The sequence below is a fragment of the Coloeus monedula genome (assembly GCF_965178545.1).
Source record: "Coloeus monedula genome assembly, chromosome: 8".
Classification (NCBI taxonomy): Eukaryota; Metazoa; Chordata; class Aves; order Passeriformes; family Corvidae; genus Coloeus; species Coloeus monedula.
This window is the reverse complement of record NC_138788.1, coordinates 24930893-24951570: the sequence shown is the minus strand read 5'-3', so window position 1 is coordinate 24951570 and position 20678 is coordinate 24930893. Positions and strand designations below refer to the sequence as shown.

The following is a 20678-nucleotide window of genomic DNA, read 5'->3' as shown; positions in this document are numbered from 1 at the left end:
GGATAAATGAATTGTGGAATTTTGTGTTTTCTTACTCTGCTTCTCTTAATTAACAATTTTTGCACGATACATTTTGCAGTCATACATTTTGCATGCACGTGCATTTTACTGCTGTTTAATTTTTATCACCTTCCTTTAATGCACTTGAGTCAGGCAAGCCTCATTCTACTCTTGATGCCGCCTTGCTAGTGAATGTGCCTCAAGTTGCAGAAATCTTGATAAAGATCTTTATCCAATATGTTTGTTTTTCATAAAATTAACAGGAAGTTACAGAGAAACTGATGCTGTAATGGGGACATTTGGGTCAGTACTAGTTAACTGTTAGCAAGAAGTTTTCAGGGATGAAACCAGCGGAATCTGTCTTCATATCCCCTAGTAGTCAGTCTCATAGGTATTTCCTTGCTCTGGTTCCTGTGACATAGAGGTAGTCTAAATTCTCCTTTTGAACTGGAGTCAACACACTTTTGAATGTTGGCCTAAAGGAAGGGATTTTCTTTATCTCTTTGGGTAATCTGCGTATTTGGGCTTTAACAAAATGACAGCAGTCTCTGCTAAGGTGCCTTACACCTTAGGTTTATGATGCCAGCTGGGGAGATGGGCCAGTGCTGAAACAGCTTGCCTGGGGTCCGTGTTCTCCCAAACCGCAGGGGCAGTAGGTTTCTAGCCATGGGAACCTTCTGAGCCTCAACCCCTCATTACACCAGACTTCGAAGCATTCTTGGTCTAGTGCAGTATCTTCCATTTTCAGTGAAAACAGTCTCTACAGAGGGATATATAGGTTTGGACTGGGCTTTCTACCTGATTAGCCAATCAGGATGCATATTCAGCATGACTACTGGTTTAGGGATTTTGTGTTAAGACAGTGTTTAAAGTTGTAACAGGGCTTGCTTCCAAACAGGAGTCACGAGGGAAAAAAAGCAGGTAGAGCTAAGGGCAGTTGGCACTTTTGCTGAGTTAATCTGAGATTCATCAGCCAGCAGCTCCTGATGGCTGACCAAGGAGCACGACAGGGCTGTGTCAGGCCAGCTCTGCATTCATGAGAGTACTGGAATAAGAACCACTCCCAGAAAACCTCGGTCTGCTCATTCAGCAGTAGGTCCCATTGCTTTCCACACGAGCTCTGTGATCCATGTGGTGGTCTCTCCTGCAGAAGAATGAGTCTCCTGCTCCTGTGTGCCTCACCTGTTCTCTGCAGCATGCTGTGCCAAAACCTACAGAGCATGGAGTGTTGTTGACTCTATCTCCTTTCTGTTCTAACAGGCCTTGATTTTCCAGCATCTTAGCTGTAGCATATATCTCTCATGTTTTTCACTTGAAAAGAGTCCAGTGCAGTTACACATCTAACAAATTGTATGCTCTGTTCTTTAACAGCAGCTATGCTTCTGCTTCTGAAAAGATGTATTCTGGGATTTGCTGGCCATACTTTTTGAGATGGCATTGTTTAAGGCAACCCCTTGTGTTGCCACTTACACTTTTGCGCTTATTGGAATTGGGATTTGGGCTAGTGAAATCTTTGTCTTAACCTGAGCAGCCATTCTCATGCAAGGTGAACTTGTACAAGTTACTGCTTAAAAACAAAAAAGAAGTGAGGGGGGTGTGTGCAAAACCACTTACCCTTTCTGCAGTCTCATGAACTTTTACCAGTGTAGCTGATGCAGTGTGGGAGTAGGAATGAGTGATGGAGTAGAAGGAAAGGGCTGCAAAACCTGCTGTTGCTACTGAAAGATCTGCTCAGGAGACTGTGCTTTGAATCTGTAGGCTTGATTGGAGTTTGCTTCTATGAATCTTGCCTCATGCTAGCACTGATCTTTCAAAAGAGGCAAAAGATTACAGAGATACTTTTCCAGTGTCCTCTGGTGCAAAAAGCAGAGATTAATTTTTGTTATGTCTGAAGTCTTGCATCTTCCTGAAATGCACTGAGTTCTTCAATGAGATGATGTGATTCTTGGTTCTATACTGTCTTTATAGTTTGAACTACTTTAAAACCTGTCCACGCTGTGTTTCATGTGCCTTTGGCTTGAGGGATGCCTGCCAATCTGTTGTTTAAATCTCCTTTGAAATATACAGGACTAACCAGTTTCTGTCAAAGATGAGGGAAACTGGTAGGAGCTGTTTTGTTCTTGCCATCACATCACAAGCAGCAGCTGTAGATGTTCATAGGGTGACTTATTTCAGAAATCACATCTTTTAGTAGTTGTCAGGAGGAGGGAGAACCTTCAGTCTGCTGTTCTCTTGTAATGATGGGATGCATTGACTGGAGCATGAATCTCCATACTGGAGCTTCTCCTAAGATTCAGCAACGTGATAGGCAGAAAGATGGCTTCTGGTAAAATGTTGGACCTTTTGGTTTGGGATAGGGGTTTTTTTGTCTTTTTCCTTTTTTTTTTTTTTTTTGTCTGTGGACTGCCATGAGTATGAAGCATCTACATGGTTGCCTCATGGAACCCTTGTTACTGAGAGAAACAAATCCTGTGAAATTAGCATATTCTGTTAATTTGGGAATGATTCAGAATAAATGGTTCTTAGTTTGTGCTTAGAAATATTTCTGAAAAACAAAGGCTTGACAGTCCTTGAAGATGTATGCTGGTTACTTTAGCTTTTAAATTTACATTTGTCTGCTGTGGGTGGAGATCCTCTTTCAATCTTTCTGAAGGTAGAGTCCGTTCTTTCCTCCTGTTATCTTTGCTGTTAAAGCTGGACAGTGCTGACATCTGCCTTGATGGATGAGTGGATGTCATTCTTGGGAAAAGTAAATTTGAAGCAAAAAGTAAATGGTGAAGGGGTTTTTTTTATTCTTCTTTCTTTTTAGTAGTTGAACTAGCTGTTTTGGTTTCTTTTCTCGAGGACCACAGGAATAAATCTGAACAATACAAGGTTGAGTTGCACCTGTAAAAATGGATTCATTTTCTTAGCTTCCTCCTGTTCTGCACAAAGCCACAAGCAGCAGAAGTACTGGAAGAGCCTGCTGCGTAGGCTTATGCTAACCGTATGTTAACTTTGCTTAAAAAAAATTAAACCCTACCTCCTGCAGAACTTGATTTGCCATTGAGAGGAGCTTTCCACTTGCTGGGAGTGAAGGGGAATTTTTCAGTCCCGGGCAATTGTGTGGAGAGATGGCTATTGTTATTGGCTCAAAGACTGTAGAAAGAACTTTAATTTCCCTGCTCTGTTTGGTGCCTCTGCAACTCCAGACTGTCTTTCAATGCAAATATTTAGCTGACTGTCCACTGTTGCTGCTTCTAGGTTCCTTTCATTTTACATTTTCTTCCGCTATCCTTGTGGTTCTTCTACATTGAGTGTTTGGAGTTATTTTTCATGAGATGTTTTTATTTCCAAACTAATCTTATTTTCTCTTTAGGTCATTTATGTATTTGTCTTCACTAATGTTTGCAACATCTCCGAACATAGTATCCTCTGTGAATTTAACTAACGTGCTGTTTACCCTTTCTTCCAGATCCAGTTTCTGATCCTACTTCCACATTTGGGAGTATGCAAGGGACAAACACATCTCTTTGCGTAGCTTGACTGGATATCCCAAGACTAGGATGTTAGTATATTTAAACATTTTTTTTTGCATTAAAATGTTGCCAGTATCTTAATTGCACATAGACTATTATTTCTTAAATGTAATTAACTTTATTGGCATTATGCATATTCAGAAGCCTGCTGGTGGAAACATTCTGCAGTCTGACTAGTGCTTATTGGTGACTTTAAAATGGGTGCAGGAGTAAGAAGAATTTCAAGGTTGCTTTTTAAATGAGCTTATTTAGTGTTACAGCTTTAGCACTCATTCTTGAAAATGTTGGCTCTTTGTTTAATAAGATTAACTGTAGGTTAATCCACGAACATATAAAATCGTTAGACTATGTTCAAGATATTTATGAAAGACCGTTTCAGACTTCTGAATGCATGAAGAGAGATTTTTAAATACTTGAAATAGTCAAATATCTATAGAAATACTTGCATCAAATAAGCGTTAACAAAACCCAAAATTGCACACTGAAGTCTTTTTTGATTCCCTGCATCTCAAGTCATATTATTATTCTGGGACTAGTAAGAAGCCAGTTGTCTGGAAGAGTAAGCCCTATGCTGAACTCTTTTTGCAGATTTGATAATGCAGCTTCCTTAAAAATGTGTTTTGTGATTATATCACTATTGCAAAATGGGGTATTGCATGTTTTCTGTTATGTAAGTAATTGTATGGAGATAGTTAGCAGTTCAAAGTCAGCATTAAAATATGTGGTATTTTGAAAAATGTTGGGGTTTTGACTTGGCTACTCTTGGAGTGTTCCATGTATTCAACTACTACTATATTTAATCAAATTACTTATTGAACACTAATATAAGCAAGTATTTAAAATAGTCAACTACTACTATATTTAATCAAATTACTTATTGAACACTAATATAAGCAAGTATTTAAAATAGTCAACTACTATATTTAATCAAATTATTTATTGAACACTAATATAAGCAAGTATTTAAAATAGTGAAGTCACTAGGATACTGAATGCAGTGTTCACTGTGTAGCTGTGGATTTTGCAGGTTCCTCTCCAGCCTTAGTTTTCCAGTGTGCTTCTGTTCTTTTTCCCCTGTAAATGAAAGGAAGCTTCTCTTCATGTGGTTTGAATTTCTTTTGTTAAAACTGCTGCTGACTTTCTTGGCTATGATTTTAAAGTGATGGTATAGTTTCTCTGCTTGGATTTTAATTTGTACTGTTCAGCTCTGTACATGGGTAATAAATCCAGGTAAAATTGCAGTTCTTCTTTAGCTTGGCTACTTTGGCAAAAGAAGAACTAGTGCAAGTTGTTCTGCAGCACTTGTTCTAGTAGCCCAGTGCCTTTTGTTTTAGTGTCTGATTTCATTCACTCATACCTCTTGTATTATTGTTGTTTTATAGAAGAGTAAGTGTGTGTTCTAGAAGTCAAATATTCCTTGAGCTTGGAAATATTTCTGGTGTCAAAGATAATTTTTTGAAAAGTTGGCTATATTTGAAATAATCTTCAGAGTATTTAAGATATAAAATTGGCAGTAGTGGGGAACAAGGCACTCACATGAAGTAGTTAGTAATGCTTCTTGCACACACAGTCGTCAGCACTTTACTGTTCACTCTATACTGTACTTCATTCATTACATGTGCATGGTAGTCTTTTTCTTTTAGAGAAACTTACATATGAAGAATTCTGTAGGGGAAAAAATTACCTTAAGGGAAGGTATTTACAGTGTCATAGATATCAACCAACTTTGAATAATTGTTAGTGCTACTGTGGCCTTTTGATCCCTTAGGATCTGGTGATTAGGGTGTAGCCTGCAGAAACTCAGTTTGTGTCAAATTCCTTTACTGTTTATATGGCTGTACTGCATGCAGTTTCTAGCCATGGATTGATTAGGAAATCCACTTCTGAGATTTTGTTCTGAAAGAACAATTAAGAAGTTAGAAAAAGAGCTGCTTTGAATATAAATGATACTGATATTAGAAGCTGAAGCTTCTAGCAAAGCAGCCCTCAAAACTGTGAAGGGTTTCTGTTGTTTCTTCATATAAAGGTTGTACAGATACTTCAGTCTCTTGATGAATTTAGCAGTACAACAGAGTGGGCAAGCTTGAGAAGATTTGTGTATAGGTTAACTGGAAAACTTAATTCTGATTTGGAACAAAGGACCAACTTCTGATTTGGAAGGCTGAGTGCTCTCCCAGTGTTTCTTCACTTAGCATCAAAGAATTGGTTTCAGATCTTCTGATCATCCCAAATAGTGACTTCATTCTTTGAAAATTTCTAAGGCACTAGCAGGTTTACTAAGACCTTTTTATTGAGATACCAACTGTAAAATTAGAGCAAGACTGGCTGTAGAAGTCTTATCTCCAGATGTTTTGACTTTGTAACAGTTTGGTGTTCTTGACTAGAAACTTTGTAATTTGTTTAACTGTTAGCGTATCCTGAGATTCTGCTGCAACACAGTGACATTGAGAAACTTAGCATGCAGAAAGTATTGAACTGCTGTCTTCTGTCAAGTTCAGATCACAAATGATGCTTTGAAGCAAAGAACTTCAACTAGATTGAAAACAAATGTGTGAGAGTATAGGCTGGCCTCAACCAAAGTACAGTGGATTAAACATTTGACTAAAGAAGGCCAATAATAAGTGCTACGTTTCAGGAATTCCAGAAGGTCTGGAATAAATGAGATGGAGAAGGCTGCAGTGTCAAAAAGCTGCAAAGAACTGCTTGGTTTGAGGAAGACTTAAAGATGATGATAGGAACTGAAATTACTGTGTATATGACTCAGTTAAGTGCACTATAAGCTGTTAAATATACCATTAGACACCAAATTCACTGTAGCTATCCAGAAAAGATACTTGGGAATAACTTTGAAATGCTGAATGGCCATCATGAAATTTGTGTTCTCTATCATGTTACTTTTGCATCAACCAAATCCCATGGGATCTTTTCTGGCTATGATCTTCAGTTCTGTTCCAGTAATTACTTCAGATGTCTGTCTCAGATCTGAATAAGGGAAGGGCAGTCTGAGAGCACAAACAACTAAGTCGGACAGATCTTGATTTCCACAGCATTGTTGTCTAAGATGTCCCTGGTCCTGCCACTTGTTCCTGGTGGTGTAACTGGACTAGGCCTGGAAATTTTTCCGGCCTAGAAATAAGGCAAGCAAAAATGATTTTTTTAAAATCTTCGATATGTTCTTGTGTAGTCATTTATATTTCCAGTCAAAAGCGTGATTAGAAATGCTGATGTTAAGCAGCCTTTCTCCTGTCCCATGTTGCTGTCAAAGAGGAAAAAGAAAAGCTCTGTGTAATCCCAATTGTAGTTGAACACAAAACACCTCAAAGAAACTGGGGTGCTTCTTTTGAGAAGCTCACCTGCAAGCATAGCTTACAGAATTGGTGATGTATGTCTGAGGCTAAAAGGTTAGTAAGACTCCAAGAGTTGCCACATGAAATGATGGTAGACATGATGTGACATCAAAAGTGAGGGAGAGATTTATCAGTCACTTGCTCTTTGGAAAAATTTGACTAAACCCCAAAGGTCAGGCTTTTTTACAGCTATTTACTGTGTGTTTCTTGCATCTAAGTGTAGGTTTTTTTCTAGAGAAGGTTTACTGTTCCTAGTCTACACCGAGTAATGTTCCATCACATCTGGCAATTTCAGTTCCCACAGTTAATTTCAGCACCAAATTGTTTTTCTGCTGTAATATTTTGTTACAAAGTTGTCAGCAGCTGTGCTTATGCTTTTCTGTTTCCAGAGGAATATCAGGGCTTGCAGCTTCTTTAGTGTATAGGCGTAACCTGAGGTGTGACTGAAGGATAACTAAGAATATTTCTGCTAGTATTTGGTTCTGTTGGCACAAGGATAAAAACAGTAATACAGGTGTATCTTCCTTGCCGTACGCAAGAGTGGTCATGTGCTTACTTTGTACCTTTGTGTTCTTAATACTGCTGCTGTGCAAACAGCCATAAAACTGGAGAGGATTTTTAGGCTTGGCTTTACTTCCTTTGGGTTTGCACCTGGTGTTGTAGATTCATGGAATGCCTTGCTTGCTGTGTACTTCCAAGTGTGACTTCAGTGATGACAGTTAGTCACTACAATCTGCCCTGTAGCTAGTATGAATTCTGTGTCTTTCAGTGTTAAGATACTTCTCTTTGTGTGTTGATTTGTTTTTAGGGTTTAAGGTGGATAACTTGTGATCCCCTTGCCTGCTTTCATTTACCCTTTCAGTTTTGTGTGGCTGCCTGTGTCACCTTCAGATTTTCCCTAGATCATTCTTCCTTTTCAGACAGAACTGAGCTGTCCATATGAAAAGGCTAAGGATACTTTTCTGGAATTTCTGGGAAGCCTTCTCAAAACATCACATGTGCTTCATATTCACTGTAGTCATGATTCAGCTTTCTTTCCATGATCTAGATCTTTCTTTGCTTTTGTTAGCTTCTTAATCAGAATTTAGATATACTCACTGGTGTTGTAGTGAAATAATCACTTGACTTTTTAAAGTGGTGTATCTTTGCATACAGATCTTTCAGGATGCTGTGAGCTAGCTGGAATCAAGGTGTACTGTTCATTGAGGCAATTATGTAATGGCTTATCGTGGAGGTTTATTTTACACCAGACAGACATACAAATAACAGAGTAAAAATGCTCTTGGCGATTTTTACCTTACAGGTAAGCTCAGTATACTCACCTCTCAAATCAGAAATGTTCAATTGTTTTCATGGGTCTATTCATTGAAGATCATCAGATTTTCAGTGATTGGTGATATAATTATGTTTAGTTTCCTAAACAGAATCATGCTTTCATTCCCATTTGCAGATTACTGTATAAATCTGAAAAATCTATGTAGAGATGGTGAAAGGAATAGCTGTAACTTGAGAGTGAAAAGAAAAGAATAATATATTGAATTAATTCAGTAATGAATCATGGTATAAATGACCTCCTGTGGTAAAGAAGTTGAAACCGAGTCACATTTCAGAAGTTTTTTAGATCACAGCTGTGGTTTGGTAGATGCTTTTTCTACCGGCAGTCCTTGTTTAAGTGGATTCAGCAGCTTGTACCTACCCTTTCTGGGCTGATTTTTAGCTTTGAATTATTTCAGTTAATGTGATTTCAGTAGGTGACTGTGTTGCAGATAGGGAACAATGTCAGGCAAGACTGAATTGCTGAGGGAAGGCAACCATCTTCAAACAGGACAGTTGTGGAATGTGAAATATAGCTCATATCTCAGCCAGTTTAACTCATGCCTCTAATGCTTTTGCACTCTTCCAGTATGTATCTCTTGAAGTTGGGGTGAAAGCCACTGGTGTCCTGTGCTTCCACATAGACAGCTTCTGTGGGAGAGGGAGGGCTCCTCCATGATTTAAAGTGATGTGGACCTCTGGTGTACTTGCTTGTGGCAGGCTGTTCCTGATTGCACACCTGGCTCTTGCTTATCTGTGATACGAGCATTACTGTGGCCATGAAATAAAGTGAAGCAGTGAATTGATGCTGCTGGAAATCCCATCTTTTTTGTGGGAGGCATTTTCCAGGCAGATCAATTCCATCTACTGCAAGGCTATTCTTAAGTTTGTGCCTTAGGAGCATGGGGTGTGGGGATAAACACTAGTAGTTAATCAATGTCACCTTACCTTTGCTTTGGAGTGAAGCATTAACGGACTGTCTCCAATGGGAAAAAAGTTTCAAGTTTTTTATTTTGCTGCAGTAAGTAATGCAACACGGTTAGAAGTCGAAAAAAATTGCCTCAAGTTTGAGAAATGTTTGGGCCTTCGTATTTTGGTCCATGCTGATTTGTGCTATTGTGCGTTCTCATTCTTGAGCTATTTGACTCTTATGTGTTCGTAAGCTTCCTAGCTAGTTGTTATAGTTTGTTATCAGTGAAAGTTGTACCTGCTGGAACTCCATACCTGGAGGTTGAACAAGTAAGAGCACTGTCTTTGAACTGAGATACTGAAAAGCAACTCCCACTTCAATTTTTAGCGTTAAAACTTGTTTGTTTGGATTTTATTTATTTATTTATTTATTTTAAATTTAGATCCTATTCTGCCATTAAGTAAAACTTAAATTTTTAAGGATGCATAGAAAGTCGATAGTTGCAGAAACTCTTCTCTTGTAATTCTTTGCCATTTTGTGCTGTCTGTATTTTCTGGTTTATTTTCTAAAGTAATAAAATGCAAGTATTTACATGAGAAGATTCCAGTCAGGTCCTGCATTAGTGCTGACTGGCTGTGAAGGAAACCAGATAGTCATACAATAAACCTCCTGATCTTGAGTTAAAATGTAAAACAGAAGCCCACAACCCCTGGTTTGAATTAAGTAGCCAGATTAGTGGTGCAGTATCTACAAATTGGAGGATCCTTTCACCCCTGAAAATCCGTATGAAGATTACAGCTCAGCCTGCCAGAAAAATTGCAGAGTCCTTAGCTTTCCTTGAATTCTGCTTCTGAGACTTTTGATTGGAGATAAGAAGTTTGCATGCCTTTGTGTAATTCTCAATATCAGATCGCACACACAAAAATACTCCTCGTGGGAGGGAAGCAGGAGATGATCCATATTTTGCTATACTCTGCACTCTGGCAACAAGCTTTATTACTTGTCACTTCTGGTTTTTGGGGTTGAATTTTCAGTTGTAATCAGTGAGATAACCTGCCAGTTAGAGTGCTAACATTGGATGGAGAGTCCCTTTTCCATTTCTTGCACTGCAACACAACCTGGTAACTTGCTTTGCTTATCTGCTCTTCCTTGTAGAGGGGAGAGATCTCCCCTGTTCTAGGGTATTTGGCAGGGCACTTTTCTGCTGTGAGCTATAGTTCCAGTATGTAGCTGTTATGCTGTCATATTTAGCTCATTAAATTTTAAATACCTTGCTGTGAGTTTGGGATTGCATCAAAGAAAATGTTCTTAGACTTGGTTCTCAGAGGAAAAGGAATAACTTGGTTGAGAGAGATGCTTGGAGAGAAGAGTGAGGATGGTCTGCTGCAGCTTTTTTATTAAAATTACAGACTAATAGTGGAATTTTAATTAAGTCCTGCAGGATGGATGGTCAGTTAGGAGCACTTCTATCAACAGTTTTTGTAGTTTTTTGTTGGTTTTTTTTTGATTTCTTAGCTTACTGCTGTGGTAAGTTTCTGTAACAGTGAAGTGGCTGTTTGGCAGAACATGCACCTTGTTGGCTTCTTGATTGCTTCAAATGAAGCTTCTCCACTGGAGATGCTGTTCTACCATGAATGAAGCATTACTCTAAGGCCAAAGAATTCTTTTTCTCTTGAGCTCCAAGGGCCTGTTTAGGGACCCCAGCACATGATACCCCTTCATTCTGTCTTGAGAACAGACAGTGTTTTGGTGCAAAAAGCTACAGAAGAGCTGTGTGTTGCTATACAGAACTTGGATATACATCTTCTTTTAAACTGTACCTGTCTTGACATCCTTAGTTCTTTTGTATACATGTGTCTATATTGCTCTTATAGAACCAGGTTATTGATGTTTAAGGTCCCTAGAATCCTCTGGAGCAGGAATGTCTGCAGTAAGTCCCTGAACAGTGCAGTTTCATTAACAAGAATGGGGAAGCACGAAATTTGAAAAATTGGTTGATATGCGCAGCTTTTTCTTTGTTCCCCAAGAAGCTAAATCAAAGTTGATTTAACTTGTAGTTGGAATCCTTAATTGGTCTCCACCCTGATAGCGAGATCTCTCATCAGAGGTGGATGGGAGTTTCTTTCATTTTGTTGCATGAATAAAAGAATATTCACAACTTATAATTATATGCATGTCATGAGACTCAGTGTATATTAATAACTGTCCTGTGACTTTTTTCCCCCCTCCCTTGTTGCTTGGTCTTGCTTTTCTATTAAGATGCCTGTGACTGAAACATTCGAGTTTAATAGATTATTGTCCTGAAAGAGACAGAATTCCCATGTTACGCATAGACTGTAGGATTTTTCTGAATTAATTTCTGCTTCAAATCCCATAGCTGTGGATAAATATAACCAATCTTGACCAGCAAATCTAGGCACGAGAAATCCAATAAAAACCTGATGTGATGGTGGTGGCTCTTGCTTCATACTAGTTAATGAGACTCCTAACGTGATGAATCCAAGTGCTGGGGGAGAGGGGAAGGGAAATAGATCTTAGCGACCAGCCCATGCTTTACTAAATAACACTTCCAGAACCCTAGAGTAGGGAAAATGATGATCCAGTCCTAGAGTGCATGTCTTTTGTCTTCAGTTGGACCCCTGTAAAATTAAAGAGAGAGTGTCTTATGTCTGGCTGAGTTTGATCAGCTTCCAGTTTCAGCTGCTGGATCTGGGTATGTCTTTGAGAAGCTGTTTTTCCTGTTCCTAGATGTGTGATTTGTGGCTTTCTCCATTCTGTCTACTCCTCTTTCCAAGTAGTGTTTAATTGCATTTGCTTTGGTAAGCAGCCTCTGTGACCTGGGCTTTTTGTTACTTGCTGCTCTTCCTGTCTTTGTAGCTCCAGCAAATTTACTGACTACTTTCTTCCTAGTCACTGACTAGGACTGAAAAGGCAAATGGCACAGGGCCAAGAACCAGTACCTGATGGACCTTGCTACCAGTAGTTTCTCATTTACACCAATATTTCAAGAGCTGTCACTTAATTGACTTTTAATGTCTTGTATTTATTTGACTGGTTTTGTTTGGTTTGGCTTAGGGATTTTTTTTTTAATTTTGGGGTTTTTTTTTATTTCTGATTTTAGTCAAGATGTGTCATGCCAGCCCAAAAGTCTAAAAATATTATATCAAACTTGTTGTTAATTAAAATTCTGGTTTTGTAAGAGTCTAATAAGGATTTCTCTAAGCCCATGTTGATTGACATAATTTTTGCTATCAATGCTGGAGAACTGCTCATTGGTTTTGAAAACCGTTACCAATTTGAGACCCCAGTACTAACTTGTTTAATGTTGTGACATTTCAAAGAGATAATTTTTTTTTTTTCTTTTTTGAGCCCATTGGGACTTCCTCAATATTTCAGGACTTTCTGGAATGAAACACTGCTGCAAATACTCTGAGTAACTGACAGAAAGAAAACTGACACATGTCCATTGTATATTAAGACAATTAACTTACAAATATTAGTAACACCATCTTGATAGATTTTGTTTTATGATTATATGCCTTTCTATCGAATGTTTCATAATATACTGCCATATTCTTACATATATTACCTAAAAAATCCAATGTATATGTGCCTTGGTTTTGATTTTATCTTTGCTTACTTTAAAGCTGTGTACATCTCTTCTCTGACTTTTGTAACATTTCTGAATATATCTTCTCTGCTCTAAATCTTCCTGTCCATCTTCTAACCTCGTCTCCTCTTTGTGCTTTTACTCTTAGTTACTTGGGTTTGGGTTTTGTTGGTTTTTTAGTTTGTTTTTTTTCCCCATTTAGCAGGTCAGGTATTTTTCCCCCATGGTTTTGATGGTTTCTAATATGTCCTTAGATAGTTAAGAAATTTAAACAAAATACATAGCCAACTAATGTCTTAAGTGACTTGACTCAATTTCCAGCTTTTTGAAGTTGTCCTTTTGTGTAAATGCCTATATATTAGGCTGACTGTTTATTATAAATAAATGCTGATGACTCACTTATCTTAATTTCTATTGCAACTGGTCCATTGCAGTTGGATTTGTTCCTTTTGGATCACTTTCAACTCTGGATATTCTGATTCTCTGGTTCTATGACCTACTATACTTAACTGCTGCCCTGGCTAATACTTATTTAGTCTGCTGAGGTTTAGTTTATAAATTGGTCTTCATAGATTAAATTGATATGCACAGATAAGGGCTGAAGAGTTGACAACTATGTATGTTGGTTTTTATTTTCTGCCCTTTCTGTGTTGATTTTGAATTATTAACAATTTATGTAATAATACATTCAGAGCGATTGTAGTCTGTGTTTTTTTACTACTCTCGAAATGATTTGTACCTCTAAGTTAAAGTCAAGCTTTACTGCTTTGACTGGATACATATCTTGGGCTGAATTATGTAGTGACTATTCAGAGGTATATTTGAGCTGTGCTGTCTTTAGGGGGAAAAAAGCATTGTTTGACATGCTAGGCTCTGTGTCAATGGCACTCCAGAAATGCATCCCTATCTTTTTCTGAAGATCTTGCATTCCTGTAGGTCATAGTAGAGAATGTGTCTTTGGCTAATCCACATTGCTAGAGATCAGCTGTTGACTATGGACTATTGACTTCTCCAATACTGTTATCTCAAGGAGCCTGGTAGCAACTTAATGGTTGCAAGGGCTCTCAGTTTGAAGGGAGAAGATGACATGAAGGCCTAACTGGATTTTTTTTTTCTTTGCAAAGGTTCAATTAAACTGTTGTGTTAAATTGTTGTCTTAAAGCATTAGCTATCAAACTACAATTACAGTTTAAATTTATGACAAAATATTTGGTTATGGATGGGTAAAAATGCCAAGAAAAGATGAAAATAAAACTGTTTAGGTGCAGAGACAAAACTAGTGAAAACTGATCATGCTGAAGACTGCATAGTCAACCTTTTTTTTTTTTTCCCCCCCTTCTCTTTAGTTTTAATATCTTTCCTTGCTACTCTTAGCAGAATAATGGCACATACATTTTTATCAGAGGATGTTTTAGGGAATGCTTTACTTGGAGAGCTAACAATTATGAAATAGCAATAAGTGTGTAACAACCTCTGCATTTAAAAAGTTATTCCGCCCTTGCTTCAGTACTAAAGGCTTTCTTTCTTTGTTCTGGGATTTATTTTTTCTAATTCTTCGCTTCCTAGAGAGCTGTCTAGGAAAGAGAGATGTTTTACACTTTATAAATGTTGTACTTTTAAAAAAAATTAAATCTTTTTTTCTAAATTCTTACACTAACATCCAAAAAATGTTTTTCATTGTAAAGGTCACCAGTAACATTTGTAAGAGTTAAATATGTGGCTGCTTTGATTGTGAAGAGCATATCAGAGATCTAAATGTTACTGATACTGAAAATCTAGTCTGATATGTAAATAATACTGATTACTAAAATATTGGAATCTGCTTTCTTTTTCTTTCTTCTAATTCTGTTATTCCTGCAACTTTTCCACTGGCTCTGCTCTTCAGCTGCTGTGAACTGTCAGTCACTGAAATATAGATGATGAAATTATAGAAACTGGAATTTAGCAGAGGCAGCCATGTTAATTTCTGTTCCATTTGAAATGCAGGAAAATATCATCTGCCAAATGGAAAAGGACAATCGGTGGGAAAAGAAATGTTCTTTTCAAGCTTCTAAGAGCAGTGACAATGGAGAGAAAAAATACTATAAAAAGTAGGCAGCTCCTTTTTCAAGATTTTGTTTTCAATGTATTCTGCATGATTAACTGTACACAGTTGCTCTTTTGGAGCTCTGAATGACTGAACACGACATCACAGGGCTTAAACTGCCTTTGCTGCATTGCACTTTGCATTTGGGGGGAATAGGGCTCAGCTTTATGGCAGTTTTACCAGTCTCTAGCATAATTTTTGAATACATTCATACTTCCCTTATTTGCCTTTTTTAATGTCAAACATTGCACATAAGATGTTCTGCTGTTGCTATGCAACTGCTAAATCCAATATTTAATATTAATAAAACCCGAGTGGCATTAGCATCACTCAGAACAGTGGGCTAGCAAACTATGATCGTACAATATCCAAGCTGTAAAACTTGGCAGGGACTTCAGTGTGCAATTGCATGCATGGCAAACTGTGGGGCATGAGTCACTGGCAGTTACTATTTAAAGATTGATGAGTTTGAGAAAAATTTCTGAGGTATTTTGATTTTTATATATATATTAAATATAAGTTTTAAACAAAAAGATAAAGAACAAGGTTGGTTAGCTATTTTCCTTAAGGTTTCATTTCAGAGTCAAATTCTGAGGGTCACTACCCATATGTTAAAAACGTTATAAACTATTCAACGTTATAAACCTATGGGTCAATACCCTGATTCTCCTATTTTTCTTCTAGGTCAGGTTGGTCGGCCCTTTCCCACTGTTCCTGCCACTTCCTGAAGCCTGAATTGGCTTTTTTTGGAGGCAGTGCTACTTCTCTGCCTGACAAGGTGCTGTTCAATGGGATGTGTTTCCAGTTTCTCAGTTTCTCCTCTTCCACCTTGTTTTCTGATTTCTCCCTATTTCTCTTCACTCTTGACTGTTACGTCACTTTTTTTTTTCCTTCTTTTTCCTTTTTTTTTTTTTTTCTTTTTTTTTTTTGGTTCTTGGTCCTTTCTGAGATTAGATTTTTAGTGTTGTACCCCAGCAATGCTTTGGCCATCTAAGTTGTGTTGCAGGCTGCAAATTCTGTAGGATCCTGCATCTGATTGCTGAAGATGTTGGTACACTGACACTCTTGCTGATACCCAGAGGGGTGTAACACTATTTATCATTTCCTTTTGTAGACTGCTCTCCAAAATATAACTTTGATATTAGATCTGGATGGAATCAGAATTATTTTAGAATTACTGCTTGTTTGAAGTGTAATAAATGATTTCCTTCATAGTACATGATCATTTAGATTTTGACTGATTTCTTAAACATTGCTATTTTGGGTAGTTTATCTGTCCCTGATTCACCCACGAAGTTTCTCTAAATTTAAGACCATATTTTTGTTTCTTGAATTTTTTGGTTTTGTTTCTTCTTGTGCCACTCAAAGACTCAAACAAGTAGGAGAAGCTAGAAGCTCCTAGCTACTTGCAAACCATTCTTAAATCTACATAGCAAGAGTATTGGGGGGGGGAGAGGGGGGGGACAGGCAATATGGTAAGTTGTAGTCTTGAATTTTTCTGGTCATATTCCCTTTTTATAAGCAGGTGGAATTTGTCTATCCTTAAGTAATCTTGGTACTTTTCATACTCACTTTGCTAACCCACAGTATTGGGTAGTTAATAGCTCTGTAGATTTTTTACTGCCAGCAGGAGGTTAGTGCAATATTGATTTAACTTTTCCAAATAATGGCAGTAATTTTGGTGCACGTTTTCCCTCTTCTGGAAAAAATACAAACTGATTAGATTATTTTAAGTGAGGTATAAATCATGGCATTGAAGTAAATCGGACTCTGTGTGTCTTGGATGCAGATCTGTAATTGAAATTTCATTCCATAGTGATATGGCAATGCTGAATCCCTCTCCTTTTAATTTTCTTTCCTCAAAACTGCAACTCTTCAGGAAACACTGATTCTAATGTTTACTGAAATTCAGAAAAGTAACTGAATGCCACTGAGATGGAAGAATGTATTTTTTTAATTGGGAAAATGTACCTTCTTTCAGTTCGGAGGCTTATATGAGAATATTTTTATTTGTGTAAAAATTACTTGGTCATGTTGTAGAACCTGCAGCTACCTATGTTCTTTTCAAAATGGTTTATTTCAATCTTGTAATGTTCTTTGTTTTTAACCTAGCTATTTACAAAAGTACAGGATTCAGTGGATTCTAGATTGTGCTATGATTTGTCGGTAGTTCAGTCATCACAATTGACCCATGTATCTTGTAATACTTGGAGAAAACATGTTGAGCTCTGTTCTTGGAACAGATAAATATAGAACTGCTATTGTGAATATTGTAGTGACGTACTAATCTAGAAAGCTAACAATTCTTTTATTTGCTTTTAGGGTTTGAAAGTATTCTAGAAGGCCTGTTTGGACCTGGATTATTAAAAGATCTCAGTTTGTTTAAAGGTATTCAATCTCTATGTTTGTATCTTGTTCTGCATTTCTAATGACAGAGGCAGCCCCAGCTCTGCCTCTAGAAAATGTGTGTTACCGTGGTGATTTGTGCTTTTTTTTCCCCCTCCCCCAGGCAGTGCTCACAGTTAGTTTCATATTGGCTAAAATTACTAATGAGTGTGCGTTCATCTTTATGTAGCTGGGAGTGTATTTTGCAGTGCTCAGAAAAACAGATTTGTTGTGCATAGATAAAATGTATATAGTTTGGTAATCTGGGGATTTAGAAAAATGGCCGAAATGAAGCCTGAATCCTCAGAATGCAGGCAAGAATGTTGTGAAACAGGTATTTAATTTGGCATTTTTCTTTTGGCTCCAGTTGTGTCGTGGTTTATGAATATGAAGTAATTTGCTATTCTTCTGATTTACAGACTGTGAGCCTGAAGGTGTTTCTGATTGGTCTTTTGATGAAAATTGTCTTTTCTGCTGCCTGAGAAGAGAAAAAGTGAAGGTAACAATGCAGATGTGTGAAGCTAGTAGTTGTAGGGGAGGGACAAAGGGAGGGAGTTTGCTGCTCCTAGTTAACTGAACATGGAAAATCTGCTGCCTCCTACCCCTTTCCCCTACTTTGGAAAAAGGTTTTCTGATTTAAAATATGCAAATTAATGAACAGACTTGCCTCTTTCTCTGCAACTTTTTCTTTGTAGTATGTAATGCAGTAGTGGGTTTCTTTTTATTTTCCCCTGTGCATAGCTCTTTCTGTTTGGTGTTATTTATTGGTTTTGGGTTTTCTTGAGTTCTTTGTAAGAGATCTTGTTGGGAATCATGAAACCCTCCCCAAGGGAGCCAGACTGTGGCTTGTGCATGTTTACTACAGTCAGATGGTGGGCTTATCTTCAGTATAGAAATGTGGTGCATTTTAATAATCTAGAGTCTTGTTCTGTATCTTGAAATCTCCTTCTCCTGTGGGCCCTATCCTTTCATTAAAGTGCTCTTGTGCATGGTAGATTTTGTACTGTGCTTGTTCATAACGAAGTCAGAACCTAAACGTGGACAAGTCAGGTTTGCCAACACAAAAAAACTTGCAGTTCATTTTCTTAAGGAGATTATAGTTGTATGTAAAACAAAAGCTATGGTGCTATACTGATTGTTGTTCAGCCCAAGTGTTGAAATTGTGATTGTTCTATAACATAGGAAGGAAGGGTCATCTGTCTTGGCAAAACTTCATTTACTGGAATTTGTAACTACTACTTCTTCCTGCACAATGTAAAACAACACCAGAATGGATCTCTATCAACTTAGGAACGAAACAAAAGCACTCTTTCCTCTGTAGCAGCTAACATGTAGCTGCATGGCTTGTCCATAAAGGAAATTGACACTGATACTTGCCACACTGCCAGTTCATGCATGTTTTTGTATTAGAGTTTTTATTAAGGCATGGGAGGAGGTTTAGGAATACTTGTATTTAGAACAGATGTCACAGTTCTTTCGTTGAGACTAACAGCAGGTAACATGTATATATGCTTGTGGTGTAAGGAGTTCTGTCTTTTTTCTTACCTCATCTCATAGAAGGACAAAATCCAGTGTTAAGCACAGCTCTAGTTAAGCCATTGAATTGATTCAGAAATTAATTTTGTGGTGGGTGAGAGACCGGTCATAGTCTGTACCAATCTGACAGTGTATGGGTAGGTATTCAAAAAGGTGGTCTTACTGCCCTCCAGCCTCTCTGTCAGTTCTGTTGGGTTTGGGTATTTTGGCTTTTTGGTTTGTCTTTTTTTGTTTGTTTTGTTTTTGAGGGAATAGTATGGCTCCTTTCAGGGTCTAGGGTTTTTTGTGTGTCAGCTGAGAAATGATAGGATGGGAGTGCTTCCTTTCCCCTGTGGGTGCAGCAGATTGCTGCCCTGCTGGCACTGATGTCATTATCTTGCAATACAGAGTTAAATAGGATTCTTTCACAAGAGCCTTCAAATAATGTGAATTTGACATCTTAATTGGAATTAAAATATCAGAGACATAATGGTTAGAAAAAAGTTTGTAACTTAATTTGGTATTTAGCTAAATAATGGACAGTCTTCAGCTAATTTAGTTCAACTAAATTAGAAATGGTACTAATTTATTTGACATCTCTTCCATTGAACATCTGGAGTGATATCTTTAACTCTTCTATTTAGGGAGTTGCAGGCTGTTCATGCATCCTCTCACCTTGTTTGGAAAAGAGCTGGGCAGGATGGGATGATTTGGGTTGGTGCTTGTATAGTGCTGAGTTACAGAATGAAAAGGTGTGTCATTGATGCTGTAGCTGGGAGCAGGATAGTCACAAGCCATGCATTATGATAGCGTGTGGCTGTGGCTGGCCTGGTTTTTTTTCTTCTTTTGAGTGCATAATTATCAATACCTCCTTTTGCATTAGTTGAATAATTAATCAATGTACTTGATTTTCACCTGTGAGTGACATGTAGGTACCTAGTGCAACAAGTTCAAAACCAATAAAAATCTTCAGAGTTTTTTTTTGGATTACATTTGCCCTTAAGAATTACCTGTAATTTAGGAGACCAGTACTTGTGCATAAGTAAAAATGAGTTCTGCACTGTAGGATGATAATTGAAGGCCAGTATTAGTTTATTGGGAGAGCTGCTTAAGGGGTAAAAATCTACATTAGCTCTCCTACCCTTTCAGTCATAGTGGTTATTGCTTTTTCAAGCAGTCAGATTCAATTACATGACTTCTTCAAAGGATGGAAAACCATCTGCTGAAGTATTCTAAAAAGATTAATATATTTGTAGCAGTAGTTCTAATTGCAAATACTGAGCAAATACAAATATTTTTTGGCAGTCAAAATACAAGACAAGTTTTGATAGAGAAATGGAATTGTGTCTTCATTTGAAAGGGATAATGAAATACGGACCAAATAGGGGGCTAGCATCTTTCCAGACATGTATTTTTCCTAAATCCGAAGGGTTATGTGCAGTAATGTAGAGCTTTAAGAAACTGGATTTTTTATTTTCATCATAAAAAACGGAATACCCAATTGTTTCTGTATGGTGTGACCAGAGAATAACTGGTTACCTAAGGAGCTGCTACCAGGTTGTTAATGTGGTTGCCTGTGTGCAGAAATGCACAGGTACCTTGATGAGCAAGAAAGACAAAAAGAAAACAGTTAGCAGCTCTGGCTGCCCACATGTGGTGAGAGAAAGATTGGGTTCTGTGGGACCAAATCTGACTAATTCACATTTGGATAACCTGCAATTGTGGCAATTCTCTATTGCTTGTGGTTTTTATCACTTCTTGTTCTAGAAGGTTGTGGTACAGAGGAGACCCCTCAATTCGGATGGATTGAACTTGAAATGTACTTGCCTTCTCTCTTTTTAATTATGATTCCTAATTTTTCTGTGTGGCTTGTTAAATAATCTGACAGACCTGTCGTTACAGAAGAGATCTTCAGCTCCATGTAGAATGTTTGTATTAAATGAGATAGTCTCTAGTGTCATTTGCTTGTAGTTGGAGCTAGTTTAAGACGTTA

The 20678-nt window shown here is 37.7% G+C and overlaps 1 protein-coding gene across 2 annotated transcripts in view; it reads left to right on the top strand.

The window, feature by feature from the left end:
• Positions 1–20678, top strand: part of LOC309575720 (ligand-dependent corepressor) — a gene marked incomplete at its 5' end in the record, with an annotated part of 57312 nt that overhangs the window by 13595 nt on the left and 23039 nt on the right. For both annotated transcript variants that reach the window (XM_082286484.1, XM_082286485.1), the window contains 2 exons: positions 17108–17173; positions 17590–17669. In XM_082286484.1, coding sequence (XP_082142610.1) covers positions 17108–17173; positions 17590–17669 — 146 coding nt within the window. The remainder of the gene's footprint in view (positions 1–17107; positions 17174–17589; positions 17670–20678) is intronic.